Consider the following 24,030-nt stretch of genomic DNA (forward strand, 5'->3'; position numbering starts at 1 on the left):
TCCTGCCCCGTAATACCTTATGTCACGGAAAGACAGATCCAGCCAAGTTCGGACCGACTCAGAATAGGACGGACATATGCAGAAATGTGTAAATTTGCATGTGCTGTATGGAAGCACTGACCATTTCCACCTGTGCACAGAGATACCTCTGCCCCAGACAGGGGCGTAACTCCCAGAGGCAATGGAGGCGCCTGCCTTCGGGCCCCAAGCCTGAAGGGGCTCCTCCATCTATAGCATGTACAGCAGCACTTTTGTGATTCACAGGGGAAAACGAGTGTAACCACCAATCTTCCACTGCAGCTCTGCAGCGTTGATCAGCTCTGTCCCGAGAACCCTGCTAACAACTGCAATAGGGAATAGGAAGGTTTCCCACACATAGTAGTATAACATTACAATTCCCGGCGCTGGTGATATATCTAAAAAGTGTTAATCAATACCTGCTGCAAGTAATTAAGGGTCTAGTTAGGACCCAAAAGATCAAAAGGATCTCTAGAAGATATACAAAAACAATAATCACTGCACTGGTATTGATATTTTGTAATCCAATGGTTTAAAAAAGATATAAATGTATATGCTCTCTATTATGCAAACAGGAGTCTGGTTTCAATTTTATCACATATATTTATTCAAACACAAATTAAATATATCCACATATATCTCAGTAAAGAATCACATAAATAGCAACAATAACCTCATGAGATAATTTGTATTGAATTGCATAAAAGCATATAGTATAAAAAAAACTTAGAATAATATTTCTATGGCCAATAATCACATATCACATAAGGTCTTTGTATTGAGTGGCAAGTATGCAGTATAATTTGTTAGTGTGTCAGGTTTAAAACAAGTAGCAAAAATTGTTGCTTTTCATCAAGTAATCTGGCAAATTTGTATGCAGTTAGGTAGTCTGTATAGTACTGGCTTCCCAGTATAAATATAGTTTCTACCAGGGCCGTAGCTAGGGTAGTGCGGCCGGTGCCATCGCACAGGGCACCACAGATCAGGGGGTGCTGTTTGGGGCTGTCAAATTTCTGTTTATTATTATTCTCACTTGTAGCTTCCTCTTATTTCATCCTCAGCATTTCCTGGCCTCCCCTATCTCTTCCCTGGCCCTTCCCCATTAGGCCATGCCCCTTTTGTGGGTGAATTATGTCCCTTTGAAAAATGAGGGGGGCGCCAATGCTCTTTTTGGCACAGGGCACCAAAAGGTCTAGTTACGGCTCTGGTTTCTACCACCCATGTATCCTTGTTTATAAGATCTGTTGGTACCAGCGTGACCACACTGAAAGAGACCTTGGACTCTATTTACTACAATCCGCATATTGAATGCAGATTGTAGTATGATATTAACGACTGGGATTTAAATATCACAGGGATTTACTACAAATCCCTTGCAGTGACAGAGCTTGCGATAAGGCTCTGTCCCTGCGAATCCCCTTCGGAGCCTTATCATGGTATTTTTGCAAAAAATACTGTGACTAAGTGCCCGTGCATGTGCCGTCCGGTCGCCGCTGCTACCCCCCGGCGCTAAGCCCCACCCCTGGCACTAAACCCCGCCCCCACGATCGCGGACCCCCCTCTCCCTTAATTACACTTACCTGCATGATCCGGACTTCCGGTGATGTTCTCCATGCCTCCGGTCAGGTGATCTCCCATACTGCACTGGAACCCGATCACCTGATGACCGGGCAGCAGTGCACTATGGGATACCAGCTGACCTGAGGGGAGTCATCACCGGAGGCCCGATCACCGGTCCCTGGAGTCAGGTAAGTCAATTTTTTTTCTTTTTTTTACAGTAATCAGCTTGCGGTCTGTTTAGACCACACAGCTGATTACAGGGACCGACTCCCGACTCTGCTCTCCCCGTTAGAGCAGGGCAGGAGTCCGGTAACCAGGGCAGACCCTGAATAACGCCACCGCCAGGTGGCGTTATTATCACAGGGCTTTCCCCAATATTTTTTCACATTTTATTTTTAGTAACTCTTCTCAGATCACATTTCCCATTACAGTTATGGGAAATGCGATCTGCTTTACTAAAAATAAGTGATACTTAGGGGTTGGAGTAGAATTTTATGAATTCTACTCCAATTGCCCTGTAATAACTGTAGCTGATACTAAAATGGTGTGAAAACACCCTTTTTCACTTAATTTTAGTCAAAATAATGTTAATAAATAGAGCCCCTTGTGCTGGATACTTAGCTCATGTATGAAGCCATGACTGATGTAAATATACGGCTTCCGCCGAAAGCCGTTAGTATTGCTGGGTCTTGGAGCTCAATCTCTCTGGGTGGAAAATAACATGTGGCCGGAGCAGAATAGGTGTAGTAGAAGGGGGGTCTGCAATCAACGCGTTGCATCCCATTGCTGTGTCTGGGGCTGGGCTACACTTGCAGCACAACTGGAAGCAAAACGTGCACAGATCTACTGCTGCAGCTGCTGCTGGGTGGGAATTCTTGAGAAAGTCCCTGCATCCCACGGGACAAAATGCGTTGATTGCAGACCCTCCTTCTACTACACCTATTCTGGCTCTGGTCACCTGTTGTTTCACACCCAGAGAGATTGAGCTCCAAGACCCAGCAATACAAACGGCTTGTGGCAGGCAGCCGTATATTTACATCAGCCATGGTGGCACCTCCAACCACGGCTTCATACAGGTGCTCAAGGCTCCTTGCAGCCCCAGACAGGCACACCCCCTCCTACACTGCTCGCATGCAGAGGCGGAGCCAATATGAATAGCTCCACCCCTTTTCAGTTTCCTCACGAATCATGGTATCATTCCACACCTGTCAGCAACTACATTGTGGTATCGTGTGTGTGTGTGTGTGTGTGTTGCGAGAGAAAAAGTATTAACCAATCAGCTCCTGTCAATTTTCAAGCACAGCTTGTAAAATGTAAGTTAGAAGCTGATTGGTTATTGCATTATCTCTCACAATTTTCTCTTTCTCCAGTCTTTGATAAATACCCCCCCTTAAACTTTTTTAACTAAGGGTGATGTGTCTGTGGTGGTGGGGTGGTGTATTAATGTTGTTTGTGGGGAGGAGGTATATTAATAATGTGTTACTGTGTGGTGTATTCATATTATCTGTGTTAAATGTGGGTCACTGCTGAGCACTGCGACACTCTTCATTACATAGCGGGCACTGTAACACTCTGCATTATATGGTGGGCACTGCAACACTCTGCATTATCTGGCGGGAACTGCAACACTCTGCATTATATGACGGGCAGTGCAACACTCTGCATTATATGGTGGGCACTGCAACACTCTGCATTATCTGGCGGGAACTGCAACACTCTGCATTATATGGCGGGAACTGCAACACTCTGCATTATATGACGGGCACTGCAACACTCTGCATTATATGGTGGGCACTGCAACACTCTGCATTATCTGGCGGGAACTGCAACACTCTGCATTATATGGCGGGCACTGCAACACTCTGCATTATCTGGTCTACACTGCAACACTCTGCATTATCTGGCGGGCACTGCAACACTCTGCATTATATAGTGGGCACTGTAACACTGCATTACATGGTGGGCACTGCAGTGCTTTCTAAATTATATGGTGGGCACTGCAACGCTCTCTGCATATGGTGGGCACTGATGGTCTTTGTATTATAAGGTGGGCACTGCAGTACTCACTGTATATGATGGGCACTGATGCTCTCTGCATTATATGGTAGTCATTGATGCTTTCTGCAATATATAGCAGTCACTGTGACGTCGTTTCCATATGGTGGTCACTATAATGCTCTACATATTGTCTGGCAGTCACAAAAATGCTTTCAGTGGTTTATGGCAGTCACTAAATTGCTATCAGTATTGTATGGTACTCCTTAAAAATGCTCTGAGTATTGTCTAGCATAACTAAAATGCTCTCCGTATTGTCTGGCAGTCACAAAGATTGCAAAAGGAATGAGCGATTTTTACACTACTGCACATTTGTCATTTTCTGAGATATCGCTCTGCACATGCGTCAGATTATCAGTCCAAAATCACATGGATCTGCATCAAAGGTTGAAGTAAGCTGTAACAGGTTATCGGGAAATGGGCTGTAACTGGATGGGGAGTACTGAGTCAAATAATGCAACTAATTTTCATAGGGATGTCAAAGGCATGTCATTTGTTTTACAAATTTGAAGAGTCAGTATGGGACAAAGGGGGGGCGCCAACATCTATCTTGCCTCCGGGCAACTGGGATGAAGTTACGCCACTCTATCTATCTATCTATCTATCTATCTATCTATCTATCTAGCGCAGCCATGTTGGTCTGTGTCATCTGATACTGTCCCCTCCAAAGGTAGTCGTGCGGTCACTCAGCTGATCTCTGCATCCAATGACCAGCTACCTAAGGGTATTTAAGTCCGGCTTTGTGAACAGGAAATTGCCTGTGCAACTACGCTTCTTTAGTGATTATTCGCTGAGACTGCGTCCTAGGCTCCACACTATTCTTTAGTGTCTCTATCAAGAAATCATTCCTTGTGTTACCAGAGGAGTAGTGTGGAACCATGGCGCCCGGAGAAAGTGCATGTCATAGCGCCACCCCACCCCCTTCCTGTACTGAACTGTGCTAGTGGGGTATGGCCAGCCTGTGGGGGGAATACTGAAGTAAAGAGAAAAACAGCAAACAGTATCATGCTGGGCATTGAGATCCCATTGAAGGAATGAAATGCTTCGGTGATGCACTATCTGACATTGGGGTAGGTGAAGCAGTGAAAAGAGTGGAGAAGTGTGCCAGTGGAGAAGTTGTCCATGGCAACCAATCAGCTTTGAGGTTGCAATTGTGAAGTACAGTTTAAAAAATGAAAGGTAGAAGCTGATTGGTTGCCATGGGTAACTTCTCCACTCTTTTCACTGCTTCATAATCTACTCCATTAAGTGTTAGCTGCTTTGTCACTGCTTTATTTATGCATAGCACCTAGGATCTGACTTTTATCTCCTTAGAATCATTGTTATTAGTCAATAGAGGAGATTGTATTATATATTCTGATCATTTAACTTAAATTGACAGAATACATGTGCTAGAGTGAGATTCCACAGGGTGCACAGCTATTACTGCAATTACGGCCCCAAGCAGCTATCACTGGAGTGGGAACACTTATGGGAAGCTCCCTTCTCAGCTATGCTCCTACTTCGCATTGCATTGCACCTATATTAATGTGAGTACTACTAACCATGCTCTGTCCTACCACCATTATTATTATTTCAGGTCTCCTAATAGTTTTTAAAAGACCCACTGCTATTTAGACTCCCAGTACAGCTACTTGTGACTAAACAGTATCTGGATCTCCGGAGTTGTCCCCATCGCTAATCAGTGTCTGATTCATGGTAGCAGATATTTCTTCAGTACATTCCACCAACACTTCTCAATTACTCCTCAATTCTACCAGTACCAGTTCCTACATTCCTAGTTCTGTCCCTTGTCTTCTCGCTTCTCTCAGATACCTACTCTGGGGGCCACGACCTGTTCTCTTGGTGCAGCGAAACCTATATCCTGCTTGGAGGGGTCACTGGTGAATACCATAAAGTGGATTAGACTCCACGCCTCAGAGTAGGTCTCATCAACATCTGAGAGTAGCCTATGAGGAAGACTTATATATTGCCTCCTCGTCTTTTACCATCAACTCACCCAAGTCCACCGGCCACTGCACCCGCATCCGAGGACAAAAAACACCAAGGCCTGACATCGTCTATCACTGCACGCCATGCACATTGAAATGACTGGGATGCTCCTCAGGAACGGAGAATGATAAGTATTAGAAAAGGAATTGGAGGGAGTGGGAGAGGAGGGGGACAGAGAGCGAGAATGAGAGTGTTGCATTACTGTCTCACTGTACTGAGGTATTTGGTTCAATTCCCATCTTGGACCTAACTTTGTGGAGTTTGTATGTTCTCCTCCATACTTGCCTATTCTCCCAGAACCTCCGGGAGGTTCACGATTTTTCAGGCAGCCCCCCCCGCAACCCCTGGAGAGTAGGCACTTCTCCCGCATCCCGCCCACTTACTAGTGACGCAGGCAGAATGGGGAGAATTTTCCTAGTGATCAGTCTTCCGCGAGCAATGAAATGATCAGAATATATAATACAATCTCCTCTATTGACTAATAACAATGATTCAAATGAGATAAAAGTAAAATCCTAGGTGCTATACATAAATAAAGCAGTGGCAAAGGAGCTACCCCTTAATGTCAGCCAGTGCCTCACCGAAGCATTCCATTCCCACAATGGGACCTCAATGCCAAGTGTCATACTGCCACTTTTTGCTCTTTTTTTCTTCACTTCGCTTCTCCCACTGGCACAGTTCAGTACAGGGAGGAGGGGGGCGGTATGACATGCATTTCTTTCGGGAGCCATGGTTCCACCCTACTCCTCTAGATCCAGTCACACAGGAATGTCGGCCAAATGTCAAGAGGATGTGAAAGAAAGACAATGTGTGAGGTTATGTGGACTGTGAGAGGGGATATAATTAGATATAGAAGCTATGAAGGTTATGTGGGCGGCTCTGGAATCTGATAAGCTTGCTTTAAGAGGTGAGTTTTCAGGTAATGCTCGAAGGTTTGGAGAGTAGAGGAAAGTCTTATTGTGCGTGGTGTCATCACTTCCAGGACTACTTGTTCTTCTTTATGTTGAAGATAGTTCTTTTTTTTTTAACTCTTTTATTGAGCAAATCACATTAAAATAGTACAGTCAAACATACAAAAATAAATTACAGCACATAATGGGCCTCATTCAGATGCGGTCGGAGGATGCAAGCGGTCGCTCAGAAACTGGGCGGCCGCTTGCATCCTGACCGCCCATCTCTGTTTCGGTCGTTAGGCTGTGGGTTTACACCCACAGCTCTAACGACCGCTAGGGTGATGGTCGCGATGGCCAGTAGTACATAGTAGATATTACCCGATGGGATGATTTGCATAAACCTGGAGGGAAAATGGGATTGTGAAGTAATGGTATCAAAGGGGACGGGCCTGGAGCTAACTTAAAACATCTATTGGTTAAATCCCAAATTAATAAAGGACGGGAAATTACAGGGTGAGAAGAAACTATCCAGGGGCGATGAATCCTAGGTAGCCATAAGAGGGAAGATACAGTGGTCAGTCCCAGCTCCTCGGCTTTGATAGCAACCCAGACCTTCCCTGCATTAAAACCACTGCGTCTACGGTCCTCAACATTGCCCGTTTCTTTGTGCTTCTTCAAAAGAGCCTGAACAGCACATCTTGAAACCCCAGTCTGCTTTGAAATCTTTGCCTTGGTGAGACCTTGCTGATGCACTATAACTACCTTGTGCCTTGTTGCTGTGCTCAGTCTTGCCATGGTGTATGACCTGTGACATGAAACTGTCTTCGACAACCTCTCCACTGTAGCAGAGTTTGGTTGTTCCTTACCCAGTTTTAAGCCTCCTACACAGCTGTTTCTGTTTCAGTTAATGACTGTGTTTCAACCTATATATGAAAATGATTATCACCTGTTTGGTATGATTGGTTAATCATGATATCATGGTTGTACCTAGAAGAATTGATGCTCTTTTGAAGGGAGTCTCCATCACGGGCCCCCTCCTCTCAGTCTAGAGTGTGCCCAGAGTCTATAGCGCATGCGCAGGTCACTGGGAAAATGGCTGTGGCGGACATTTTCCCTGTACTGCCCGTGCGCAAACGACGGGAAAATGGACGCAGCAGCCATTTTCCAGCCGTTTTTACAGCGCAGACACCGGTGCCGACGTGGGACCCCGGAGAGGTAAGTATACTGTGGGTGCAGGGTGTGCGGTGCAGGCCCCCCTCCTGGACCCAGAGGCCCGTGTGCACCGCACACCCTGCACCCATTATAAATACACCCCTGCACCATATATTGATTTGATTTAGATTTCTCTTCTGTTGCATTTTGGTAATTGATAAAAAATTAACTATTAACACAGTATGTAGCAGGAATTAGTGATTTTCTGCTACAAACATGAAGGCATAAGACACAGCAGGGTAATGGGTAAGGCCCTAGCGATACTAGTGACTGATTACATTACTGCTGGATAGTTCTGCGTTGGAGAGTGAGTGACGGGAAACAGCGCTCTCACTAAATTGTCAGCTGGGAGGAGGGATATTTATCGCAGAGCCATATAAAGTGCAGCGTGGACCATTACTCATACTCATGCCTGGTTTATGTATGGAATCTATAAATCAGGGAACTCTTTGTGTCTATTATTGAGGGAAGAGGGATCTAGATGTGCTCCATGTAACGACAGCACATTCTCCTAGAATATAAATGAAGAATAACGTAATCAGCCTGCACCAAAAACAGTGTAAAACAATACATTATATATAACAACACTAAAAAAGCTGTACATTACATTCTATGGGATAGTTCATATATTATCATAACAGCATTACATTACCATATATAAGTGCACATGCACTTTGCTGTGTGTATCACATAATAAAAGAATTTTGAAATGGTACGCCTACATTAACGTAATCTTTAGTGCCCTCATATAAGCAACGTCACATGTTGTGCAATTGTAGCATTATCTGAGTAAGAACAGGCACAGGGAGGCTGTGATATTGTGTGACCCACACCCTTAACACTAAAAGCTACATAATAATGTTGTAGTCTTCTATGCCTATAGCCAGTACATAATGCAGAGCCTCTATAGACTGCACATCTTCTATCGGATGACCAGTATATAATGCAGAGCCTCTATAGACTGCACATCTTCTATCGGGTGACCAGTATATAATGCAGAGCCTCTATAGACTGCACATCTTCTACCAGTATATAACGCAGAGCCTCTATAGACTGCACATCTTCTACCAGTATATAATGCAGAGCCTCTATAGACTGCACATCTTCTATCGGGTGACCAGTATATAATGCAGAGCCTCTATAGACTGTACATCTTCTATCAGGGGACCAGTATATAATGCAGAGCCTCTATAGACTGCACATCTTCTATCGGGGGACCAGTATATAATGCAGAGCCTCTATAGACTGCATATCTTCTATCGGGTGACCAGTATATAATGCAGAGCCTAATGGATAGATCATTCATGTGACCAGTGTATAATACAGAATGTAAACCCCAATTATGGTGACGTCTTCTAGTGAGAGGCCCAGTATATAATAATGCAGTCATTCCCAGATGGGAACGGGGCATTGAAGAGACACATTTCATGGTGCAATACATTCTGTTAGCAACTAGTACTGAAGTTACAGATTGTCTCATAACATTTTCAGGGGATGCAGTCATAAGGATCAGAATGTCAACGTCACACTGTCGATAGTTATGATGTTGACATTCTCGGCATTGTGAATGTTGACCTAGTATACCATACCCCATTTTTGGGTGCCCGGAATACTCTGATTAACTTCTGCAATAATATGGGTGAGGTTTAGCTGTTGCTAGTGATGAGTGCGGTAGCCCGGGTCAAAAAACTAATTAGAATCACTGTTATAAAGAATAATTGTGCAGTTTTACTGAGCTGCCCATATGACTGATGATTTAAGGGCGTATTAAATTAGCCGCGGTAAAAGTTTTGATTACTGCGGCTTGCAATAACAAACCTGTAGCGTGGTCATTTCCCTTAGTGCGGCTATGCACGCTCCCGATTACTGTACCATTTCATTGTAAAAAGTGGTCGTGCTGTACTTTTAATGATGTTAGCCTCGTTACGTGTGGGGGAAAATGTGGAGATCAGCCTGTACAGCCTGAAAAAGTGCAAACTAACACAGGGTAATGGTATAGAAGTATATTAGTGGCCAAAATCAGGTAATTAGGACTCTTAAAAAAGGTGTTAAATGGCTGATTTACAGCAAATGAGCTGTAGATTATGGGGTGCATTTAAATGCATGTAAGTTTTTTTGTGTCACTTTAATCAACTTTTAAAAAAGTGTTCCATCAATACAGCACCCTCATATACCTGTCCCACATCAATTAACATATTAATATTCTGCATTTTGCAGAATATCACCCCAATAATGACATGTCATTAGTGGCCAAATTAGCGAATTAAAAACTTTCAAGTGCTTAACTAGTCCTTAGGGGGGTATCCCAGGGGTTCTGAACCAAGTCCTGACATTTTTACCACCCCCCCAACTTACCATCTGCTCAGGGGCTGCGAGAAAAAAGCTGTGGTAAATCCTATAGAGCGTGTAACACTCAAAAATGTATGTAGCTAAATAAATAATAAAAACCGTGAGGTTGGATTTAGCCGCGTTAATGGATTAACGCAGCTAATTGAATATGTCTTAGTTAAAAGGATATCATTTGTAAGTCTGATAGTTCATGCAGGATTTTCAAAGCTGGTTTTATCCGTTATTATTCATCACTAAGAAGATTGGTTGCCTGCTCACATTGGAGGCAGACATTTTCTTGGCTGAACCAGTAGTTAGCCAATCAATTTGCTAGGAACCAATAATATGACTGAGCCACTGAAGTCGTGTAGCACTGACTCAAGTACAAGTACAGCCTCCCAACGTATATATCAAGTAATGACTACAATCATATTTAAGAAAGTTTTCAATGAAACATGTACAGTATACTGTATCCTCTGCCCATTTCCATGCTGTTGATATTTTCCATCTGTTTCATTTACAATTCCAGGTGGACTTTGCTGAACATACTGTATAGCGAATGTTTCAAACTATGAGATATGAAACTTACCTTAAGCAGGATATCCGCAATCCTGCTGTAACGGTAACGTATAAAGACCCCCAGACCAATAGGCAGAAGAGTACTACAGAGAGTCAGGGTGACAGCTCCCAGAGGTAGAAACTGCACAATCGGTGTGTTAATCCATGGCCGGCTGTAGATCCACAGGCAGAGGGGCATTAACAGCAAAGCCAGGAGGGTGGAAGACGTAGTCATGATGATGCTGGATAGTTAGCAAAACAGAATTAGTTTTATTACATGAAACTTGTTACGGAATATTAAAATAAGTAGTATACAGTAGTAAATTGGTATTATACATGTTTGCTAACAAAACAGTAATCATTGATTTTATGTAGAGCGTGACTTAAAACATGCAAATATTGCACTTGTTCCTCCTTTTATGGGTTTGTGCATGCTCCTCTGGCTGAAAATGATCAAGTACCTGTTGTGAGAAGGGGAGGAACTGTCACCAGTGCAATGTGGGAGTGGCCAGAGCCATGTGGTCGTGTACCCTCTACACTATAAGCTACAATGTCTCCCTAAGGGGTCTATTTACTAATATGGCCTTTTTCGCTGTGAAAAAGTCCCTCCTTCTACCACAGCGAAGCAGGAGGCGGCTACCGCGATAGTTACTATTGCAAATGCTGCCGTAGAGGGTGATCAGTAAATCACCCACTATGTGGTGAGAGCTCACACAGGCACACAGCGCATCCCACATTGTTTACTGTGCATATGTGATAAATGGCATCCAATCGGATGCTGTCTATGCAGTCATTGGTTGTATACCTTACTTAGCTGCATGTGATTTTTTTTTATGTGGAATGCACGCTGTGTTTTCTAGGAGTGCAAGTAGACGGCTCAGCTGTCTCCTGTCTGACATACTGCTGTACTCTGTGTTCCGTGAAAGATTCCATTCAAGACAGCAGCAGCTCCGAGGTTTTTTTTTTTTTACAACAGCTTTATTCACACAACACAAACAGAGACTTTCTGGATAAGTCAGATGACGAGTTACTGGAGACGCGTTATGCCAGGGCAGCAAACTGGACGCGGTAAGCATTTATAAATGCTTGATAACTACTGAAGCACTTAGCGTTGCCATAGGAGCCTGTGGCAGCGCGATAGGGCATTGAGGATTTAACTCTGGAGGCAGCTTAGTCCAGAAAATCCATTAGTACATATCGAGAAGCAGTATGTACTTGGGTTTTCTGTGCCTCTGAGCTCTTGGAGCCCTTAACACTGCTTAGTAAATAGACCTGTCAATGTCTCCACGTCGTAAAATAATAAACACTCCATAATTTTTGGAAGAGAATAGATATACAATTTTATAAACCATGATTTACTGTCAACTCTGTGGCCAACTGGGTGACTGGTCCTCATCATGCTGTTATGATGATGGGTCCAGTGGCCTCACTGGGGTCTGTGATACACAGTGTGGCAAGTAAACCCCCTTAGCACGCTGAAGATGCTCACATTCTAAAAGGGTTGTAGCCTTTGTGGGGAAGCAGAGTGTCCTCATTGGCATAGCCCTGGTTTCATCACTCTGTGGGCATGCTCAGCACTCCCGGGGATGCCAGGCTGCCCCCAGAGACTCTCCCCGCACTGCTGGCTCTTTCTCAGTGACCGGGAGCCAGGTGCTGCACACTAACGTCACAGTGAAGTGTCCCAGCTTCCGGTCACTGAGCAGGAGCCGGCATTTTTATGTCACCACCTCGAAGGGTGACCTGCTGGTGTTGTCCGCACTCTCCTAGTGACGCTTTTTATGTGGAGGCTCGGGACTGTAGTCCCATCTGGCCAATTGTTAATCTGTCCCTGGTTGTGTTAATTGTTTGTGCTTGGGAAGGTTAGAATCAGAAGCACATCCTTGCACAACTGAAAATGTCCTGACACAGCACAGCATACTGTCATTAATTTGACCTATTTTATCTGCTTGTTAAACTGTTATTTATTTATGCTGCCTTTATTTCAAAGACCTAGGGGCCGATTTATCAAAGATATATAACCCCTTTAGCACTCGCTAAAGGGGTTATGTCATGCTTTCAAAATTAAAAAACAGCGGTAATCTCAGATTATCGCTGTTTGCCACTGCATCGCTCACAAGCGGTTGCCTAGGGCCCGGCGGGTCCCAGGGGGCACGCTGACAGGGCTGTAAAATAGACAGCAGTTTTTTCTTGCCCTGGGCTTGTTAAATACTTCTGGCCCCGGCAGGCCGGCAGTGCATTGATTGGACAGCTGCCGGGTGCCGGCTCTCTAACTCACGCCGCTCTGTGGAAGTGAATCCCCCACTGAAGCAAGCTGTCATTCCTGCCTTCAGGCGGGGAGAGTGGTGTGGGCGGAGCTACCAGCGATGATGGGGAGTTGGGGTCGGGTGCAGTGATGCCCGCTCCCAGCATGGATACCTGTGATGTGGATCTCTCATCAGCCCATCTCTGCCCTAACCTGGGCCCCGGCGCTGTGACTGCTGCCTGAGACAGAATAGTATTATTGCCTGTCACTGATGCGGTGCTCGCGACGGGTGCCGTGCTGCTCTGCCATCACTCATGGTACATGACCTGTTCCTCTGCTGTCACCGGCGCTCCCCATCCCCCGCCAGAGCCAGTCTCCCTCTCCTGTTGTTCATGTCCGTTATCCTCCCTGGCGCAGTGTGTAGGGCTGCTGTGATAACACTGCTGCCAGATGTGTGCAGGAGTCTCTGCCAGTCCTTTGACCCATGTGTCCCTCTCACTGTATCGGTCCCCCCTCCAACTGTCTCTACTCCTTACTTACAGTATTTGCCTCCCTCCACAACACTATCGGGATATCAGCCTCCTTTAGTGGCCCAACACACCACATATTAGTTTTCCCTGTCTCCCTCCAGAACTCTCCCTTCCTGACTGACTGTCTCTATGGGGAGAGAGGCATAGTTGCCTACCTTTAATACTCTCTTCCCGGGAGAAGCCCGGGTAAGAGAAGCAGCAGGGGGCCGATGCGGGCGGGGCTTGACAATTCACGTCATTAAGCCCCGCCCCTCGTGGTTAAATTGCCGCGATTGGGTACAATTTACATAGGGGGCGGGGTCAAATGCTGTGATTCATGCAGAATCACGGTTTAAGCCCCGCCCCCTTCATGGAGACCCGCGATCGCTGCGGGTATTCTCCTCATTCTGCCCACTTCACTAGGAAGTGGGCAGAATGCGGGAGAAATGCCTACCCTTCCGGGGATGCGGGGGTTTACCCGAAAAATCGGGAGCCTCCCGCGAAAACCGGGAGGGTAGGCATGTATGGAGAGAGGGGAGCCGCCGGACCTCACTGGACAGGTAAGTAATGATGAATACCAATGGCATATTCGTTAGTATTACTGCGCAGCTCAGAGGAGGGTGACCACTGTACACAGGCCCCCTTGGGAGTTTAATACACCCCTGACCTACTAAACTAGTTATCATCATAATAATGGCAAGCTTATATGAAGTTAAAAGCTTCACACAATGTGGCCAATATGGCCGTAAAAATGGTTTTAAATAAGACGCAGTATTGTCAATCAGATCTTTTCCAAATGACCGCTGGAAGGCCCAGTGACACTGAAATTCCCTTCAGAAATCCATAGATGTCAGCAGCATATTGCAGACCAAAAACAAATACAGTACCTTGCAAAAGTATTCACACCCTAGGCTTTTTACCTTATTTGTTACATTACAACCTATAATTTATAATTTTTTTTATCTGAATTTTATGTGATGGATCTGCACAAAATAGTCTAATTTGGTGAAGTGAAATGAGAAAAATATATATAAAAAAGAATCTTTATAAATAAAATTCTGAAAATTGGCATGTGTATATGTAATCACCCCCTTTGCTATGAAGCCCCTCAAAAGGTCTGGTGCAACCAATTACTTTCGGTAGTCACATAATTAGTGAAATGAAGTCCACCTATGTGAAATCTAAGTGTCACATGATCTGTCAGTATAAACACATCTTTTCTGAAAGGCCCCAGAGGCTGCAACACCACTAAGCAACAGGCATCACACCATGAAGACAAAGGAGCTCTCCAAATAAGTCAGGGACAAAGTTGTTGAGAAGTAAAATTCTGGGTTGGGTTATAAAAAAAATATCCAAATCTTTGATGATCCCCCAGAGCACCATCCAATCCATCATCATCAAATGGAAAGAACAACAAACCTGCCAAGAGAGGGCCGCCCACCAAAACTCACAGATCGGGCAAGGAGGGCATTAATCAGAGAGGCAGCACAGAGACCAAAGGTAACCCTGAAGGAGCTGCAGAGTTCCACAGCAGAGACTGGTGTATCAGTGCATGTGACCACAATAAGCCGTACACTCCATCGAGCTGGGCTTTATGGAAGAGTGTCCAGAAAAAAGCCATTGCTTAGTGATAAAAATAGGAAGGCACGATCTGATTTTGCCAAAAGTCATCTGGGCGACTCCCCAAATGTATGGAGGAAAGTGCTCTGGTCAGATGAGACTAAAATGTAACTTTTCGGCCCCCAAGGAAAACGCTAAGTCTGGCGCAAACCCAACACATCCCATCACCCCAAGAACACCATCCCCACAGTGAAACATGGTGGTGGCAGTATCATGCTGTGGGGATGTTTTTCAGCAGTAGGGACTGGGAAACTGATTCGAGTCGAGGGAAAGATGGATGGTGCTAAATACAGGGATATTCTTGAGAAAAATCTGTTTCAGTCTGCCTGTGATTTGAGACTGGGACGGAGATTCACCTTCCAGCAGGACAATGACCCGAAGCATACTGCTAAAGCAACACTCAAGTGGCTTAGGGGGAAACATTTAAATGTATTGGAATGGCCTTGTCAAAGCCCAGATCTCAATCCAATTGAGAATCTGTAGTCAGACTTGAAGATTGCTGTTCACAACATGAAGGAGCTGGAGCAGTTTTGTCTTGAGGAATGGGCAAAAATCCCAGGGGCAAGATGTGGCAAGCTCATAGAGACTTATCTAAAGCGACTTGCAGCTGTAATTGCCGCAAAAGGTGGCTCAACAAAGTACTGACTTTAGGAGGGTGAATAGTTATGCACGCTGAAGTTTTCTGTTATGTTGTCCTAAATGTTGTTTGATTCACAATATAAAAAAAACACAACTTCACAGTTCTGTGAAAGAAATGATGCACACCTTCAAACAATCCATTTTAATTCCAGGTTGTGAGGCAACAAAACATGAAAAATGCAAAGAGGGGTGAATACTTTTGCAAGGCTCTGTATATAAAATTTTTTAAGACAAATATAAAAAAATAATACAGGTATATTTTTATGTTTTGTGGTTGCCAGTATGGTTTTGATATCTAAGGATAATTGAAGAGAATTTCCATTACATCTGGCTATCTAATGGTCATTTGGAGAAGATTTGATGGACAGTGATCACTAAGCAGTAAGACAAGTATGACTCAGAATTGCCCGTCATTGTGCAACAGATTGTAAGCTTGCGAGCAGGACCCTCTTACCCTTATGTATGTCTTTTATGTATATATGTATATTTGTATGTATGTCTTTTACAACCCAGTATAACGTTAATTCAAAGTGTAAAGCACGACAGAATTTGTTGCGCTATATAAGAAACTGTTAATAAATAATAAATAAATAAACATGGTGTACGCAGGCTCCAAAGCATAAGAAAGACCAATGTGGCGCATGATAATACCAGCAGCTACGCAGGAGAGTGTCAGGCTCCTATATAGAATATAGAAGGGCCCATGTTTCGGGGGTGTGGCCAGTCACTACAGATGCTTTGCTAACCATTAGGCAAATCTTGTGTGTAATTTCTATAGAAGGGAACCAAGACCCCATGTTAATCAGTGGTCCTGCTCCACCAGGTAACTGACCATCTAATAGAGTAATTTGAGGTCTGGAAACTGATACCTAGAAGAGGGGGGTGGGCACACAGGTAGATGGGCCCACCGGGGATTTCCCCTGTATCTCTGTGGGCCAGTCTACCCCTGGATCCATCCCAGAGAAGACTGGTGCACAATTCTGAGCCAGGCCATCTGCAAGTAACATAATAATTTATGGTAGCTACACTACTATTTACAATCCATAACAAATACAAGTCTAAAAAACTTTAATATTTAACTACTATAGATATATGTCCTAGAACAGTACTCACATATTTACAGCCTTCCCTTGTATAGTATTTGTGCTTGTTCATACTGCTTTTTCCTGGTGCTGGATGATACTTTGAGCATCAGACTATGGGGTCTATTTACTAAGCTGTGTTAGGAGATAATGTGAATGGTGATAAGGTACCAGCCAATCAGCTCCTAACTGCCATGTCACAGGCTGTGTTTGAAAAATGTCAGTTGGGAGCTGATTGGCTGGTACCTTATCACCGTTCACTTTATCTCCTAACAGCATAGTAAATAGACCCCTATGTGATGTGCCTTAAGCTGGGTACACACTGTGTGTACCCAGAGATCCGACGGGCGACCCCTCCCCCCCAACGGGCCTACATATCGGGCGGGAGGTAGACATTAGACGATTCGGTGCCTGACCGCCCGATATTTCGACCCCTGCCGCATACCACTGCATGGAGTCGTCAGCTGCATCTTCAGATTGAGCTGTATATAGGGCCGACCTGAATATGCGGCTGACGACCCCACGGGAGCTCACCGCCAAACATAGTGGCTACACACTGCACAATTTGTCGTTCCGATCCATGGGAAGTCATCAAATCGTCCAAAATATCGTCTAGTGTGTATCTTCACTTTACACAACCTGATCTCTTTTTTTTATTTATTAATAATACATTACTGCAATGTTATTTTCCTGTAATGTAATGATGATTTACATCTCTCTCTCTCCCGAATATTCTGAACAAACTTTTATCTTTGCAACAAAAATGTGGTAGAAAAGATTCTAAGACAAGCAGAGGGAAAGCCCCCATAGGTTGAGACAAGGTATAACCACATTTGAATTACAATCTGCTGGATTTTTCCTTCAGATAAACTCAGTGATTGATCATTCCTGACTGCATGTGCAAGAGCCATCTTCCTGTTTATAATAGTATGAGTCACAGTCTACATGGAAGGATGAACATTAGGGGGGGGGGATGCTGCAGGCATTACACCGCAATTCTGTATCTGAAATTTCAAGGACAACTGTTGCTGTAGACTCCAAAAGACAAGAGCAAGGGGGATCTTTAGGGACCAATGAGGGTTATCCCTTTGGGAGTTTAAATAAATGGTTAAAAAAGACATTTAAGTAATGTAGGTCAAACAAGGGCAGGGTTAGACATTAGAATTCCTGAGAGACTACCTGTATATTTTGGGAAGACAAGTGATTCTTTTTCAAAAAGAATGCTCAGATTAACATTTATTTCAGTTGTCAATCAGCACACAAATCAGCACACCATTCAACTCAATATCAACTCTTCAATATAGACCTAGGCATGGCCGAAGCTAGGGTAGTGCGGCCGGTGCCATCGCACAGGGCACCACAGGTCAGGGGGCGCTGTTTGGGCCTGTCAGATTTCTGTTTATCATTCTTGCTTGTGGCTTTCTCTTATTTCATCCCCAGCATCTCCTGGCCTCTCCTATCCCTTCCCTGGCCCTTCCCCATGAAGCCATGGTCCTTTTTTGGGTGCATTATGTCCCTTTGAAAAATGAGGGAGGCGCCAATGCTCTTTCTGACACAAGGCACCAAAAAGTCTAGTTACGGCTCTGGACCTATGTAATTAGTCTAGTTACGGCTCTTCCCCTAATACTAATTAGAATACAAGAACCCTGAATAGTTCACAATTGTAGAAACATGCAACTCATATATCGTTTAGGGAGACATTCAATTAGCCCCGATAAAGTATCTGGGGAGAAAAAGGGAGGTACCCTCAGGCGATATTATTCAATTAGGCTCCCTTTTTCTCCCAATACCTTTGCTAACATTCGTTAAATGAATGGTTTAAAGTGCGGTTATCAGACGTTAACACCCGAAATCTGTGAAAAGTTCACGGATTCAGGTGTTAAGTGGCTGTTATCCCCCCATAACAGCACACTTATCCAGAATTTCTATTTGGTTCTCATGAGACCCGAAAAAAATCCCTGTTAAGTGGGGCTAAATAGGCTGAATAGCCCCCGGCGATCAATTAGCCAACTGGTAAATTACTGCGACTAATTGAATCTCCCCCTTACTCTTCCAATGCTTGGTACCAGGGAGGGGCATATTTATAATGGGTGCAGGGTGTGCGGGGCACATGGGTCCCGGGGTCGAGGGGGGGACCGCACCGCACACCCTGCACCCATATTATACTTACCTCTCCGGAATCCCATGTCGGTGCAGGTGTCTTCTCTGTAAAAACCGTCTGGAAAATGGCCACCGCTGCCATTTTCCTGTCATTTGCGCATGCACATTACTGGGAAAATGGCTGCTGTGGCCATTTTCCCGGTGACCTGCGCATGCGTTATACAGGGACGAAACTAGGATTTTTGTCACCCGGGGCAAGAGAGCAATAACTATTGACTCCTCAAATCTGGCACCCAGACCTGCCCTACACAATATAATGTTTTTCAGGATACACATGTCAATGTGCATGCTAGATTAACTGCTTTAAATTGTTAGTGAATACAAGATTACTCTCATCATGGCTATGGGACAGTATACATAATTTTAGATAGCACTGAATCATCAAGATAATACATATGGACCCTGGTCCGAAACTTGTATACAATAGAGGCAACTGTGCCCATCTCTTGGTGATCTGCATGGTAACCTTATCACAAAAGTGCAATACAGTTGTGCCTCCGGAAGCTAAATGTGTGTCTAAGAGTGTAACAAGCAGGCAGGGCCAGCTCTTAACAGGGTGCCCTTACACCGCGCGCGCTGAAAATGGAGACATGGCCTAATTACCATAGGCCACACCGCCTACATGACATTATTTGGAGGTGTGCCCGCATGGCATGGCTCCAAATAACATCACGCTGGGGGGAAGCCTCGCTAGCTGGGCTTCCTCCAGCCCCTCTCCTGTCACTGAATGGATGCCGCGCGCATGCGCGCAGCATCCATTCAGACTCCGGGGTCCGGCACTGTAGCACAGCTGCAAAGGTGGGGGTCCTCAACCTCCCGATTTGACCACCCTTGGGCCCCTTCGGCCCACGGGTGGAACAGCGGGACAGTACTGTCCCGCTGAAATCGGGATGTTGGGGAGGGGTGCGCCCTCTATGGGTGGTGCCCCTGTGCGACTGCGCTCTTCGAACACCCCTAGGGCCAGCCCTGCAAGCAAGTCAAACAGAAATTGCTCTAGTAGCTCCCTAACCTAATCAGTGCCGGCTCCCGGAAACGATAAACCCACAGCACAAGTCGCAGCATTACAGAGCGGCCTCATCCTGAAACTTGTGGCCGGCCCCTGGTGTCTGAGCCTGAGGATGGTTTGTGAACCCGGACCCTGCTCCTAACTCCGGGGAGCGCGCCACCTGCGGCCAGGAGTCAGGACTGTGAACAGGGGATTCCTCCTGTCAGCCAGCACAGGAAGCTCGGGACCAAGCCAGGCAGACAACGAAGTGACAGACCCAGGAGGCACTGCTGTAATAGTGACAGCATAGAGGTAATATACTGTATACAGCAATAGATGGAACCAGGACAGTGAGTGTGACTAGAACGCATACTACCTCATCACCGGACCAGACATCTCCAAGCTCTTGGCACCACCTCAAATCTGGCACATAGTGCACGTGCACCCTTAGCTCCCCCTAGTTGCTGCCCTGCGCTATAGACCCTAGTGCCCAGAGTCTATTAGTGCTGCGCTGGCCGCGCACAGCTCAGTGCGCTGCCGGACGGAGAGGAGGGGGCACGTGATGGAGACTGCACACGGCCCCCATCTCTGTAGAAACGCCCCTGCTTGATACTCTTTAAAATCTACAATACAAACATATATATGTAGATAGATACAGTAGATAGAACCAAATTCTCCTGCTGGGTGCTGCGTCCGGTGAGCGTTACACACATGGTGGAGGGCTTATCTAAGGTAAGATGTCTCTTGTATTTATTTGTTCCGTGATGACAGTGCTACAATAAAGACACTGAAACGTTGGAGCAATACCTGCCTTGTACATATACACTAGCTTTTGCCAGCGGCTTTGCCCACGATGAGATCACTTCTGTCAACATTTTTCATTTTATTTGAGGTGTTCTAGTTGTATTACTTTGCATCGGGGCCCTGTTGTGGGAATGGCCCATGTGACCAGCAGCGCTATGCAGACTGGTGGCAACACAAAGTACCTCTCCCCCCACCCTTTTCCGGTCGCACATATGGTGTTTTTGTTATTGTACAGCTTTAATTTGACTGGTCGAGATGAAACAAAGTGCAGGTTATTTCTAGTAGTTTCCACAATAAACTGATGCAGGTTTCACAAAAATCGGTTCAGTAGTTTTTGCACCAACTTGGAACAAACAGACACAATGTTATATTATTATATTAGTATATATATATATATATATATATATATATATATACACACACACATATACACAGAAAACTCAGCACTCACCATTTTTAAATCACTCACAATGATACATAAATAATGGGGGTTTGGTTCATGGATTGATCAATGCATATAAGCCTGCAGCCCACATCACGGGACCCCTTTTCTCTGTAGGTTCTACACTGTCTGTCATACTTACGGAAACCTGGTAGCTGCTATCATAGAGTTTAAACTGAAGACATGTTAACTGGTTTAAAGCTCACCTGCCAACTAACTTATGGTTTTTCAAGGTAAGACAGTCACCAAACACAGCTTCTATCATACTACCAAAAAGGCAGCTGACACAGGTTATTATAAATGAGCTTGCACAGGGGTGCATGAGAAAGCTGTGTCCACAAAAGGGTTAATTAAAAATTCACCTAATAAACAAATTCAAAAATCCATTGCACTCCCAAAGTGGTCACAGGCCACTTTGCACCCCAGGCCTGGAAATGGCGAGTGCAGGTTTGCACCCTAAATCTGGGCATAGCGAGTGCAGTGGATTTTTGACCATATATATATATACACATATATATATATATATATATATATATATATATATATAAAATTAATTTTGATGATGTAATATCATGTAAATGCGGGATGTGCAAAATGCAGTGAAACCTATAAATATGTATTTATTAAAATAAATTACTTAAAATATCAACATAGTCATCAGGTTCAAGTGATCAACATATGTGGAAATGGCATAGCACTACAGGAAAGATAGATATTTAAAAAATATAATGCCTATATCTGTGTTATTTGCACAGACTGACAATATTTCCACAGTACATGACTATTACATTGCTTACAACATGTGACGCACCTACCGACTTCCCCATTGTGTCACTCTCATCACTGTTCAGTCATTTACATCCCAACAATTACTTTCCATTGCCAAACCAGGTCTGACATTACCAGATTATGTCAATGATTTTTTACATAATGGAAACCTCTATTGTACAGTTATGTAATAAATCTATTACACCCTATTACAGTATAATATTTTAATATAATAAACCTAATCAAATAAACATAAGGAAAAAAGTGTTCTACGTTACTAGAACCCCAAACAGTAATTGTAGCCTCAATGCATTCTAAAGTAAGCTTTAATAGTAATAATAGTGCCTTACACTATAGTAATAAATAAAATCTGGCCCTACGACAACACATTGAAACAATGGAAAAAAATAAGTATTTATCAATTCATTACACTCTGCATAAATATGTGTATGCAGCCAGAAACCTGTTACATTGCATGTAGTGTATACTGTCTGTGACAGGCTGCTGTTACTGTGCCTGTACTATAGAATAAACCTTGCAGTCTATTGCATGCTAAGTCACACAGCACAATGTAAGCAACCAATGATGTATGACACAATGTAAGGATAAAGTAGCTGCATTGGTGCAGATGATTAGTGTAGATTAAGCACAGTCTGAGAAATATACAGATATTCAGGACGTCAGTTTTTAGACTTTTCATAACTTCTTAATGCAAAACCTCCCAATGTGTATCACTCAATGGGTAATTAGAAGAATGTATTTATTCTCCTTGTCTCCGTATTAGTGCAAATAGTAACAACTGACTATTGAGTTCTGTAAGACAGGCTAATATATGTCTGTATAACAAGCTGATATGTCTGTCTGCAATAATTGATTTAGTTAAGATAGGTTTGGGCAACCTATGGCATTCAAGAGGATGGCATGGGACTTGTAGTTCCACAACTGCTGGAAAAGGCATCTGTTACAGTAGCTACTTTTCTAATAAATTATGCAATTTAATGTTAATTGTGATTTGCTTAGTTCCCGCTCCCAGGTTACCCAATGTACACCCTACAGTTTCCAAGAGCTGGCACCATTTACCTGAGGTTCATATCCCCATTCACAAGAAGAGACATGATGTTGGACAGGTTCCCCCCTGGACAGCAGCCACACAGCAGCACGGCAATAGCAGCTACTTCATTCAGTGAAAAGATCAGAGCCAGGAGGAAAGCCACCAATGGCATGAGAACAAACTGACAGATGAGTGCCAGGAGAACCCCAATGGGTCTTCTCAGGTGTCCTCCTATCTGGCTCACTTCCACTGTGCAGCCCAGACCCAGCATGGTGACACACAGAGCCACCCCAACAAGGACACTCAGGCCATGGTTCAGTGGGCTATCCCAGAATGGAGCAGAGGTAGCCAGCTGTTCGGGTAAAGCCCTCTGAAGCATGACAGCCATGCTGCTCAGTTCTGTCCTGTTATCTCCAATAAGCTCAGATTCATTAGGATCCAGTGGTGACCTCTGTGTGAAGTTGTCCCCAAAGTCCCATAGTGGAGAGTCTGTTGCATCCATTGAGCTGGCACTAGAGTTCTCCATTCTTTGAACAGTATTCAGCTGTCTTCCCTTGTTTCTGAATGAAGTGGTACCAGTGAGGGGAAGGAGGAGGAGGCCGGCTGCCCCTATCTCATCATCAAGCAGCAGCCAGACAGTAATCTGACCAGGATCCAGCTCACTTTCCTCTATCACATCTCATACAGGCATCCACCTCACTGTCCTTGCCACACCCACTCCCAGCATCTCATGCATACATACAACCAGTTGATGGTCTGCTTACAGTTTCTCTCATACAATTCAAAAAGCAATTCAGATAGAAGGAGGTCTCTTTCCAGGCAAGCATTCAGGACAAATGTGATCCCCACCGTAAACTATTACCAGTGCTGCAAATACGTATATTTTTTTCTGTGTGCAGCAATTATTACTGTGAGATTAAGGTGTTTGAAGTACAACAGAGCAACATTCTGTAATAGAATCACAGTAATAAGACTACAATATGCCTTCAGGGCTGTTACAATTCATTTTGTACCAGATGTTCATTGTCTACTATAAAAGGGTCTTGAGAAAGCTCAGGGACAGTCTGTCACCCTCCCATCCTGTACGGGTATAGTAGGGGGTATGTCAATAA

At 44.4% G+C, this 24,030-nt stretch overlaps 1 protein-coding gene across 1 annotated transcript in view; it reads right to left on the reverse strand.

Moving 5' to 3' along the window:
- The window catches only part of SLC10A4 (solute carrier family 10 member 4), a 30,613-nt gene extending 7,076 nt beyond the window's left edge, over window positions 1-23,537 (reverse strand). Inside the window, exons 1-2 of the mRNA XM_088475276.1 lie at window positions 22,948-23,537; window positions 10,648-10,858 (exon numbers count right to left, since the gene is read on the reverse strand). Of these exons, the coding sequence (XP_088331402.1) occupies window positions 10,648-10,858; window positions 22,948-23,444 (708 nt within the window). The 5' untranslated portion in view covers window positions 23,445-23,537. The remainder of the gene's footprint in view (window positions 1-10,647; window positions 10,859-22,947) is intronic.
- Window positions 23,538-24,030: the final 493 nt, after the last annotated feature.

The sequence above is a fragment of the Taudactylus pleione genome, unplaced genomic scaffold, assembly GCF_031769625.1.
Source record: "Taudactylus pleione unplaced genomic scaffold, aTauple2 ptg000169l, whole genome shotgun sequence".
NCBI classification, from domain to species: Eukaryota; Metazoa; Chordata; class Amphibia; order Anura; family Myobatrachidae; genus Taudactylus; species Taudactylus pleione.